General features: G+C 40.9%; 2 protein-coding genes across 2 annotated transcripts; one reads left to right on the top strand and one right to left on the bottom strand.

Moving 5' to 3' along the window:
• Positions 1-1872: 1872 nt before the first annotated feature.
• g6pc1a.2 (glucose-6-phosphatase catalytic subunit 1a, tandem duplicate 2) lies at positions 1873-5025 on the bottom strand (the record flags this gene model as incomplete). Its single annotated transcript, XM_080049553.1, has 5 exons — positions 1873-2375; positions 2775-2890; positions 3385-3505; positions 4390-4499; positions 4796-5025. The coding sequence occupies 5 exons, from the start codon at positions 5023-5025 to the stop codon at positions 1873-1875; spliced, it is 1080 nt and encodes a 359-aa protein (XP_079905679.1).
• Positions 5026-8038: 3013 nt separating this feature from the next.
• g6pc1a.1 (glucose-6-phosphatase catalytic subunit 1a, tandem duplicate 1) lies at positions 8039-11251 on the top strand (the record flags this gene model as incomplete). The annotated part of the gene is made up of 5 exons (XM_080049642.1): positions 8039-8256; positions 9103-9212; positions 9825-9930; positions 10223-10338; positions 10737-11251. The coding sequence occupies 5 exons, from the start codon at positions 8039-8041 to the stop codon at positions 11249-11251; spliced, it is 1065 nt and encodes a 354-aa protein (XP_079905768.1).
• Positions 11252-11644: the final 393 nt, after the last annotated feature.

The raw sequence follows: 11644 nt of genomic DNA, 5'->3' as shown, positions 1-11644 counted from the left end.
CAACGAGCAATGCAAAAGCTGGCACTTCAGCTTTAAGGCCATAGTGTTTCCGGGGTCGACCTCGTCTCTTCCGTTTTAGGTAAAAACCATAAAAACACCGCCATCATGTGTTGATAAATGGTACTACAACCACAGTGAGGTCCAGGTTTGGTGCAAACGTTATTTCAGCAAAATAAAAATGTATTTTAGCAGGTAAAGGGCTCTTATAGGTTTCATGTAACCCTTTGTGAGTGTTATAAAATCATTCTGAGGCAGGAAAAGCCTTTCAGTAGGACATGGAAAATAAAAAGCCTTATCATAAGAATAATTGCAAGGAGATCATATGAATAAAATGTGGCCATTGGCTTACCCTACTATAATGTGAATCATGTACAGTGTTGTCAGCAAATAAAATTAGATTTTGAACTTTTGCCCACAAACACACACACAAACACACACACACACACACACACACACACACACACACACACACACACACACACACACACACACACACACACACACACACACACACACACACACACACACACACACACACATTATTTACATAACTCAGCTGTCATCAGGGTTGTCCTGTCATGTGCCTATTCTGCAAAACACTAACAGACAAATATTGAATGTTCAGCTCTGCAGCGTCGGCCTTATGTGCCCTATCAGACAAACAGACAGTCCTATGACGTGTGGATCTATCTCAGGGCCAAAGGGTGAGGGAGTCCAGTAAATGATTCATATCTCTCTCTCTCTCTCTCTCTCTCTCTCTCTCTCTCTCTCTCTCTCTCTCTCTCTCTCTCTCTCTCTCTCTCTCTCTCTCTCTCTCTGGCTTTTCAAAAATGTTATCTTTATCTGATGGGGTTATGCAACAGCCACAATAGGACATTTCTGGGGGGTATGTAATGATTTTCTGTTGAATTACACATTTGGGGATGTACTTTAACAAAAGTAAAAAAAAAACATATTTTGGTCTACACTGAAATACACTGTTTGATTTTTTTAATTATTAATTCTATATATTTTTTGCATTATAAAAATCCTTGGTGCCGTTTGTCAGTGAACAGTTACATTATGTATTATTGTATTTGTATATAAATCTGAAAAGATTAAGATAAACACGTTAAAATGCTGTGTGGGTGCATGGCACAGAATATTATGAGTCATTCAATAAATTTTTTAGGTTTTTTATTATTAAAAATATTCCAAACAGTTTCAAAAATACTTTTTATAACATTAAAAATACATTACTATAACAGTTGAAATAGCATATCAAAACCGTGAGTGACTGCTGTTGTATTCAAAGCGAGGTGCAACACGGCAAACACAAGTGAATAATCACTTGAAGTTGCGAAGACGTAGCCTATGTGCTCATCGTTTTGTCCATTTTTCGAGGATTCAATGTAATCATCACATTTTTGCGTTAAAGTGGCTACGAGGAACTTTCAGTTTGTGTTCATTCTTGCGCCCCCTTTGGACAAAAGCGGTAGTGTTTTTACTGCGCCAGCTGTTGTTCCTGGATGAGTGCACCCATGACAAAGGCATTAAGAAAAACTATAAAACGTAGCATTCTTTGCACTAATGTTCTCGCTTGCTGGTACAGGTCATTCATGAATTCGACTGTTAAAGAAATATTGCAAAGTTCCTCGTAGCACCTTTAATTCGATATAGGTCTTTGTAAGTGCCAACTGGGCGTCCTGAGTGGTGTCGCTTTAGTGTCACAGTGTTCTTAGAGTTCAGTTTTTCAAATGACACCGGGCGACCAATTCCCCATTGATCTCAATGGCTTTTCCTCATGACCACTTGGGACATATTCATTCAAAAAGTTTGATTTGAAAGACGCTCCTCCATTTTTTCTTGTATAGTCTGTATAGTTCATTTTACTCACAGCCCCTTCTTGTTGTTGAGGCCCAAAGCTGTGTTGACGCAGTATGGGATGATACTGACGGTAACTAGCGGCACCGTAGCGCTCTTGCAGAAGGACAGCAGGTAGTAAAGGGCTACGGTGTGCGTCGGAGGCTTGAACGAATCGAACAAATGCAGAAGAAGAAGTGAGCTGATGATGCAGCCGGCTTTCACCAATGTGCTGCTGCTCTTCTTGGTCTCAGTGTAGAGGGGAGAGTGCAGGCCCAGGCCCAGGCCAAACAGGGTGCCCATGTTGCGCAGCAGGCTGGCAAAGGGCGTAGAATCCAGGTGAACCCACTCGGGGTTAACGCACCACTTCTGGGCTTTCTCCAGAGTCCATAGCAGGTCCACGCCCACTAGTCTGAGTAGAACGTAGAAGCCCACGGCGAAGGAGGTCAAGAAGAGAGTGATGTAGAAGTAGTTCTTCATGCTGGCGCCGTAGATCCATTTGGTTCTGTTGAAGGCTTCGGCCACGATTATACCTGGAATATACCAAAGTAGACGTCAATGTTATGTGACATAGGCAAGGCAAAGAAAGTTTATAAAAAGCACAATTCAGACAAAAGGCAATTCAAAGTGTTTTACAGAAGCATAGAAAACATAACAAAAATGTAAGTGGCTATATGTGAGGAACTTTCATCTTGTATTAATTCTAGCGGCCCCTAAGGTCAAAAGCGGGTTTGTTTTTCGAAACCAGCTGTAGTTCCTGGGTGAGCTTACCCATGACAAAGGCATTCATAATAACTTTATAAAATAGGGTTCTTTACACTGATGGTCATGTTTGTTGTTACATATAATGTATGATCATCAGAGGAAAAATTAGAATTAAAAGTTTCTTGTTGCTACTTTAAGAAATGATAAAAACAGAGCTAGGGACTGACCTGTGATAACCCCACAGACGACCTGGTGGGGGAAGTGGGCCGCGATGAAGACCCTGGAGAGGCAGACATTCACCTGGACTCCCCAAAACAAGGTCCACAAAACAGCCTTCAGATACCTGGAAGAATACACATTCAGACAACTTAGATTATTTTATTTTTTTTGGAAAAAGGCAAAATAGAAAGGAGGGTTTTAAGTAAAGAATTATAAATATAAGCTCATTTAGACATTTATTCAAACAATTTTACATTCACTTGTGTGTTTTTATATGAAGTTTTGGCCCTCAAGACATGCACTCAAAATGTTAACCTTTGCTCGTCATTCCCCGGAACAAGCAAGCACATGTTTTGAAGCAGTATAACAATTAACTAAGATATTCTTGGACGTCAAAACAACTTGTGTACGATCCAACCCTTTCCAACCAATAGTTCTCACAAGTCAATGATCAACCACAGCACAGCACAGCACAGTACAGAACAGATAGTACGTCCACATTGATAAGCCCCTGGACAGAAGGAAATGGTAAACAACACCAACGTCCATGCACACAAGCGAGCAATGTTGTAGGTTTTGAAGGCATTGATAAAAAAGAAAAAATCACTTCTGCCTCACCAGTCTTTGTTAGAAGATTTCTTGGGTGTATATTTCTTCTTGGTGGTCATGATGGCGAGGATGGAGGTGACCAGGGTGTAGTAGACTCCTGCTGCCCCCATACAATGGCCTGAGGGGCTGCCTGGATAACAGAGAGAGAGAGAGAGAGGGGGGGGGGGGAGATATCAGTGGTTGATTCATTTAAATTAAAAGTTTAAGTGAAATGAATGAAGATGAAGGTGTTAGCTCATTTAAATGGTACTACTTTGAGAGACGAAGCACATTTAGTTGTGAGCGAGTTTAGTTTAGTGAGATGGTATGCTCTGTGAGGGCAGATTTATTTGTAACTATCTAATTGATCTGTTTTTCACATCAGTTTAACATATGTGCATTTCCTCTAAGAATGTGTTGACAAAACAGTTGCTTAAACTACTGTAAGGTTGTTTGTGGCTGACCACAATAAACCCCTGAGACCTGTTTACTATATTAGGCATCTGTTAGTTGACACCCCTGTTGTTGAAGGGGGCCTTAAAAACTCTGTTTGACCAAAAGATATGGTCAGTCCCATCGGGGGCTGACCGTGTAGGTTTGAAGCTTTGTACTTTGTGTAATTACATTCTTAAATTCTCTGTGAGTTTAGTTTTGTATTCCAGCATGTCGGAATATAGAATTTCCCCGACATGCTCCTTTGTACTTCTACTTTGCCTTACATTTCAAAGTCAAATATTGTTCAAAAAACGGCGTCTAATTGAGGCGATTTCCCCTCCTAAATCTCTCAAATTACCTTTCATTTTGCAGCTGATTTTACACCCACATGTATTGAATTGTTTGTGTATTATAAATCTGGGCTACCACAAAGCCATCCTGAAGCCAAAGTGAGCTGTGCACTTTGTAACAGTGTTAACAAATGTCCTGTACAAATAAATAAATGTAAATGTAATATTTAAGGAATAATGTTTTCATGAATGCACAGAGAGTTGGAAGAATGAGGTGTTAACAACGTAATTTTTGTCATTTTTTGCTTACCTGGCCCGGTCTCACAGGTCATGGGGTACTGCTCAATGTTAGGACGCACAGAGTTTGCGTAATAAGACGCTTCGTGGACCCACCAGTAAGGCCTCTCCCCAAACAGAATCCTGATGAAGACAGCAGAAGAAGGTTAAGGTTAAAGACTATTAGAAAACATGTCAAGAACAACTGATTTCACACAACTTTGCTCAAAAAAAAACTTCTCAATGGGAGATTCCCCTACACTCAAAATTATATTTTTTCTTTCTTGAAACCAAATTTTATTTATTTCTTGCAATGAAAAGTCAAGAATAGGCTATGAGTTTGCAATATGTTTCATTCAAAGTTCAACTATCAGGTGCAAAATGTCACTTAGCCTACTACACCACTGCATAAGGCCATTCTCCTCTTTGACTCCACTCACCATTTGAACACCAAGTTGAGCCAGTCTCCTATCACCGCCACCCAGATGAGCTTAACGCCCACCGACGACCGCAGGTGAAACCAAAGCGGGAAGAAAATGAAGAAGGTGTTCCTGAGATCTGCGGCCCAGGACACCCATAGGAACAAGCCCTGTGCGTCCGCATAGTTGGTTTGAAGGTAGTGGGTAGTGCTCACCCCAAAACCCTGCAACGCGTCCATTATAGCATTCATTTTGAAGCCTAATTCTGATGATGAGTGACTAAGTGAGTGGGTTAGATGGAAAAACAAGGACTGTTGCTATCAGTAACACACCTGGTTGGTTGGTAGCCTATATATACCGGAGGGACCCACCACCCAAACGCATGCACACAGCTGACCCTTGGACCTTGCACATGGAGCCTATAATAAAACACTGGCTGTCAGTCGGGAGAGTTTGGGAGGTTTTTTGTCACACAAACAAGTAGGGAAAGATAGCGGGAAGGGAATACAAAACGTCAATCAATCTCTGTATCTGAGGAAGTCAGTTGACCAACGGGTGATATTGTGAACTTCAACGGTCAAAAACAAAGAGTTTGAAGAGTAACATGCTTTTTATTGAAATGTAAAATATTTCACTGAGGCTCTTAAAAGTCCTAGGAAGAGCTGCATGCGTATCGATTTCACAGCAGCGCAACATTTCTCTCACAGATAGGCCTACCTCCGAAAACACTTGTATGACAGCCTGCACAGAAGTTCTTGAAATAGCAAATGTAGGCCATTGTATATTTTATGAATATATTTTTTTAAATATATATTTATTTTATGTATTTCCCTGCATTTTATATATTATGGACCTACTTGAGAATCTGAAATAGGCTAAATAAAAAATAATTATTATTATCATTATCCGATAATTTCTCAGAATAAATAACTCCAAAGGACATTTCCCCATTCATGCAGACACTCAAATTATGTAAGAGTTTTTTTTTTTTATGATTTGGTGAAAAGATCTCAGCGCGGTTGAGCCTGGAGGTTACGTAAGGAGATCAATGATTAAGTGATCGGAGATAGACAGTGATACAACAAAACGAGTAGAGGCAAGTTGTAGGTCTATAGGGCTCATGGGCTACAAGTTATTTTCTAATAGGCCTACGTGATGGTATGGAGGCGATAGTCAATCTCAACATTAGATTGTGTCCTTAGAGGGACACGTACAATGTGATAAGAATGTCATCATTTCTCACACTGGGGCCCCCCAGGCCTATTGTAAATATGAAGAAACAGATAACGCACTCACTCTACGCTATCTGTGTGACACGGGGGGACAAATCGTGAGCAAAGAGTTCACAAGCAACCGGCCTGAAACCAGATTGATCAGAGAAAAATAAAGAGTTTTCGTAGAAGTCTGTGAGTCGTCATAGGGGCGGTAACATTGAGGCATGAGGCCCGTGTAGCAGCCGATGACGTATAACCGCTGATAACCTAATAACGTTGGTCTAATAGTTCATCAGTTTTAATATTGGCCTACATAGTAAAAGCTGATCATGTAGGCTAGTAATTGCCAATACTAATATTTCTGAACAAATAACGTAGGCTAATAATGTTTTGCCTATAATGTAATAAGTTAATATAGGCTACATCACCTGGGTTTATCCTTTTAAAATGTAATAGGGTAACTGGATTTAATGATTTAATGACAATATACTTGTTTCACTTTATTTAAGTTTTATTTAATGACTATAATGTATATAACTTCCATGACACAACTTACCCTTACAGCAACCAGACAATGTAATAACTCAGTAGCCTACATTATGGGCAAAAAGTTATGACTTAATTGGTTCATTGTTATTACATTTTTGGCATGTTAGGCTACTACATTATTGGCTTTATTGGTCCTATGCTAAAATCTGAAAAAATATTAAATAATTTGCCGTTCTAAGGCCTATGTTATGGGCTGTTATTTGGGGTGTAGGGGAGAATGGGGGAATCTGAGGCATCGGGTAATGTGAACCACCCCATGTATCTAGGAAACGGAAAACATTTGTGGTCATGTAAGATATATGTTTTCAAGCCCCTCTCATTTCCCCATGGCCCTGAAAGAGGGGACCTCATGGTGCTGTGGTAAGCATGTTTTTTTCACCAAAATAGGTATTTTGCATGTAAAAGTAAATTTTCTTGCTGTCAACTTAATCAACTGTTGTGCCAAAGCAAATGTATTCACGTAGAAAAACTTTTATCATACGTGTTGATGAACTACCAACATATGAAACCATGTGATGCTGATAACTGAAGATTAGCCTGAAATGCTAAGAGAAGTAGTTTTTTCTCAAATTGTGGTGGTGGGGGAAAGTGAGCCAAATGCTGTGGGGGAAAGTGAGCCACTGTCTCACTTTCCCCCACCATGAGGCACAAGTTAAGTTTAGTCTTAAACATATTTGAATGTAATATTACATAACATATGTTTTATTTTCATAAACACATCATGTCATACACATTGTAGAAAAGCCATCATGCCAAGGAAATACACCAGGAAGACGACCTGGGGCAACCACACCGAAAGAGCACCTTCTCATCTTTCCCTGTATAACCTTCAGGGCTGGAATGTAGAGTAGGCTTAGTTGTAGAGTATGACAGGCTGATGTTATAATCCAGTTGGGTCTTCTCCTGTGTTCTGAGTCCCAGGCTGTTCTCGCTGGTTCTGATTTTCCTATGCTTTGACCCCCAGACACTAGTTGGCTCTAAGGGTCCTGTGTTCTGACCCAAAGACTGTGTTCTAATCTAACTGGTTCTATCTTTCCTTTGAATCTTATTAAAACTAACGTTACTTTCAAGTGTTAAAAGTAAGTGGATCAGTTTACCCCACAGCTGGGGTAAAGTGAGCCACATGACAACTTTTTTTAAAACAATCATATTTTCACTGCCCTTTGTCTTGAAAAAAATATTCTAATGCCCATTTCTAGGAAACATCCTGAATTAATGGGAAATGTGTCAATTTGAGTGATAAATCATTTTAGCTCCCTTTAGCAAATGTAAAAAGTGGCTCAGATTACCCCGTTCTCCCCTACGTTTCAGTAACCTGTCTGAGTTGTCCCAAAGGCAAACAGAGACAGTAGCCAATTGACTAAAGTCCAATGGGGTTCACACACACAGAGGCAGAACACAACACATGGGACTGCCCTGAAATAGGTTTTTAACAGAAACCTGACTGACAAAACACCCGAAAAATCAGTGGATAACCTCCCCAGGCAGAGGTGGTGATACCATGGATCTCTTCCACAGTTGGGGGATTGAGCTGGCGGTCCATCTTCAGACCAGATTCAGCCCGTATGAGGGTTTGTTTGGCTGGGCCTCGACGGTGGCCGATCTGCACTTCACCTACTTCTGCTTCTTCCCCGTCTGGTTCCACCTGTGCAGGGACACGGGGATCCGGCTCATCTGGGTGGCCGTGCTCGGAGACTGGATCAATCTTGTGCTGAAATGGTACACCGCTTCAAACGTGATGGGTCGATTATTAAAGGTGGAGTCAGTGATTCTGGAGAATGCTTTTGTCAAAATCAGTGAATATCAGCTACCTGTCCGTACTGTGAGTTTGCTGAAAAGAAAATCCAGTGTTAATACATAGCCTAGGATCTGTAAACGGGCATGTTGCTAGCTATGCTGGGCTTATTTGTTTACATAGCCTTTGTATACATGCCAGTGTAAAGAGCTTAGTAGGCTGTGTATTAACACTGGATTCTCCTTTTCAGCACACACAAACAGGATGGGCATAGTGGATTGTGAGGAGAGATTCGCTGATTGTGACAAAAAGTGATTTATGTGGGGGGAAACTTGTAAGACGGCCTGATTACACATCTGAATAAACACACTGTTCTTACAGATAGCCCCCTGCGGTTTTCTCCGGTCAGCCCCTCCCATGTTTACAATATCAATGCATGTATATTTGAACTGTCTGCCTGTCTGCCTCTCAGCCTGTCTCTTCAATGTAATGTAATTTAGACGTCTCCCCCCTGGAGAGCAAATGTTCCTTAAATATGTGATGATTTTAAGGGAGGGTCGTCACTCTTAGCCATATATATACACACGAGGGTGTATATATATGGCAATCAGTGACCCCTCCGGAGGACCCTTGCTATTTTGAAATAAATAAACCTTTTGCTGTTAACACTGTATCATTCTGATTTTTTCACCACAACAACAAGCGTTCTCCGGGAATGCTGACTCCACCTTTAAGTCAATCCAAACACATAAAGAGACAGAGAGAGATAGCGAGAGAGAGAGAGAGAGAGCAGAGGTATATTTTGAGTTTCTTGCTGTGTTCCTTGGCAGGGTTTTGTTTGGGGAGAGACCGTACTGGTGGGTTCACGATACCCGGTTCTACGGAGCAGGACCGGTTCCTTCTGTGAAACAGTTTCTCATCACATGTGAGACGGGACCAGGTACAGATCATCACACACACAACCTGAATGTCCCTATGGGGATGAATACAGTGTCATCTAATCTTTATTCTAAACTTAAATAGATTACATGAAGACTGGCTTTTTTTGGCAGTTGATTGATTTTGTCTGTCTGTGTAGATTGACGTATCTGGCACAGTGAATTGCTAGCCTGGTTAAATCTTTGGTACGTCATTACCAGATAATTTGTCTGGTGTTTTGCCAACCTCAAATGTCTTTGGATGAATATCAGATCAGCTAGGCTGTAAACTCCACAACCTTTGGCCTTTTGTAGTCCTTCCTGATGATTAATTTGTTTAGTTTTGAACATGTGTGTGCATGTTTACAGTGATTGACTGTAACTATAAGCATATTTTACTCAAATACAAATTTGAGATACAGTATCTTCTATATTTTATTTGAATTCACTCTTCTATACTTTAGTTAAAATGTTGTACAGTTTATAATTTTTGGAAAACAATAGCTACAACACATAACAAATTAAGAAATTCCCATACAAAAAAAAAGCGAAGGGGATATAACATATGATGCATTGTTTACAGCAATCCATTAGGACCTAAGATGTAGGATTAATCTTAGGTCTGATCCTTGCAGGAAGCCCCTCAGGTCATGCTATGGGAGCAGCCGGGGTCTGGTTTGTGATGGTAACAGCGCTACTTTCTATCGCAACAGAGAAGCGATGCCCGCCTTTACTATACAAGTGAGTCTGTGGTCATACAATAATGTCAAAATGAGTGAATATCTCCTTACAATCTGCTTGTGCCTTGTTTACATAGCAGTTTACAAAGCCTAGGCTGTGTATAAACAACATACTTTTCTCAGCACGCACACAGTACAGACAGGTATTGTGAAGGAGATATTCACGGATTTTGACAAAAAAAATAGTTTGACAACAAGCATTGCCCAGAATCACTGACTGCACCTTTAAGTATGAAGTACATTGGTTGTCCTCACACTCTAAACATTGCAGCCCTGTGCGCTGATATTCTCAGATTCTTGCAGATGGGCCTGTGGACTCTGATGGGCCTGTTTGTGCTGGTGGTCGGCACATCCAGGCTCTACGTAGCTGCACACTTCCCACAACAGGTCATTGCTGGAGTCATAGCAGGTTCGTCTACACAAATTATTCAAGATTTGGCTTTTTTATGTTATGAAATTTGGTTTTCATATAGATTTAATGTATATTTAGCTAACTTTAGCTTAACATTTTGAGTTAGTTTTGGTCAACAATGATTTCAGCAAGTTGCACTTTATACGCAATATATTCATTGAAGGTAACATATCATGGGTACTCCCCTTATTACTACACAGGTTTTCAGAAAGGTGGAGTTGGAGGAAAAAGGGAGATAGTTGTTTTTTATACGTTGGTAGTCTAGTCACACTGGGGACCCATGTTTATGTTGACATTTTGCATAAGGTGACCTTTAAAACTCATGTAAACAGTAGCCCTACATGCCTACTGCTCTGCCACTGTTTGATGGAGTGTCTTCTCCGTGTTTATGTCAGGTCTATTTGTAGCGAAGGTTGTCTCGAGGGAGAAATGGATCTACAGTGCCAGCATGAAGAACTACTTCTACATCACTCTCTTCTTGACCTCCCTCGCCGTGGGCTTCTACGTTCTACTCAGACTAGTGGGCGTGGACCTGCTGTGGACTCTGGAGAAAGCCCAGAAGTGGTGCATTAACCCTGAGTGGGTTCACCTGGACTCTACGCCCTTTGCCAGCCTGCTGCGCAACATGGGCACCCTGTTTGGCCTGGGCCTGGGTCTGCACTCTCCCCTCTACACTGAGACCAAGAAGAGCAACCAGAACACAAGCACCAGTGTCAAGATGGGATGTATTATAGGCTCACTGTGTCTGCTGCAGCTGTTAGACGGATGGACATTTTCTTCTCAAAACCCTGTGACTTTCTACCTCCTGTCTTTTGGTAAGAGCGCACTTGCCCTTTTGATCCCGACCGCTCTGGTTCCCGGGGCGCTGAGCTGGATGTGCAGGAACAAAGTAGAACAGAAGGACTTGTGATTGAGGTCCAATTATGTTTAGAGTCAATCATTCATTTGATTTTCTATATTTTTACTAGGATCGCTGCTTCTAATGTTTAATACACAAGGACATTTAGACAATGTCCCTAATGTTATTGTAGGTTACTGGCCCGGATCAGTTCCTTAAAGGAATGCACTGTAGTTTAAAATTCAGGGAAATAAACGTATTCACTTTCTAACAGAGATTTTGATGATTAATACCACCATTATGTTTGGACACTAGAGCAGACAGTATAGCTTAACAGGAAAACAGCTAACCTGGCTTTGTGCAAGGGTTATAAAAACCCTTCAACCAGCAATTTAACTTAACCAACACGTATTATATTTGTTGAATTTGGGCAAAAGTATAAAAATGCTTAAGGCTATGTTTTGG

The sequence above is a fragment of the Ammodytes marinus genome (genome assembly GCF_949987685.1).
Source record: "Ammodytes marinus genome assembly, chromosome: 20".
Taxonomy (NCBI): domain Eukaryota; kingdom Metazoa; phylum Chordata; class Actinopteri; order Uranoscopiformes; family Ammodytidae; genus Ammodytes; species Ammodytes marinus.
Note: the sequence above shows the minus strand (reverse complement) of the source record. Positions and strands in the feature narration are given on the sequence as shown.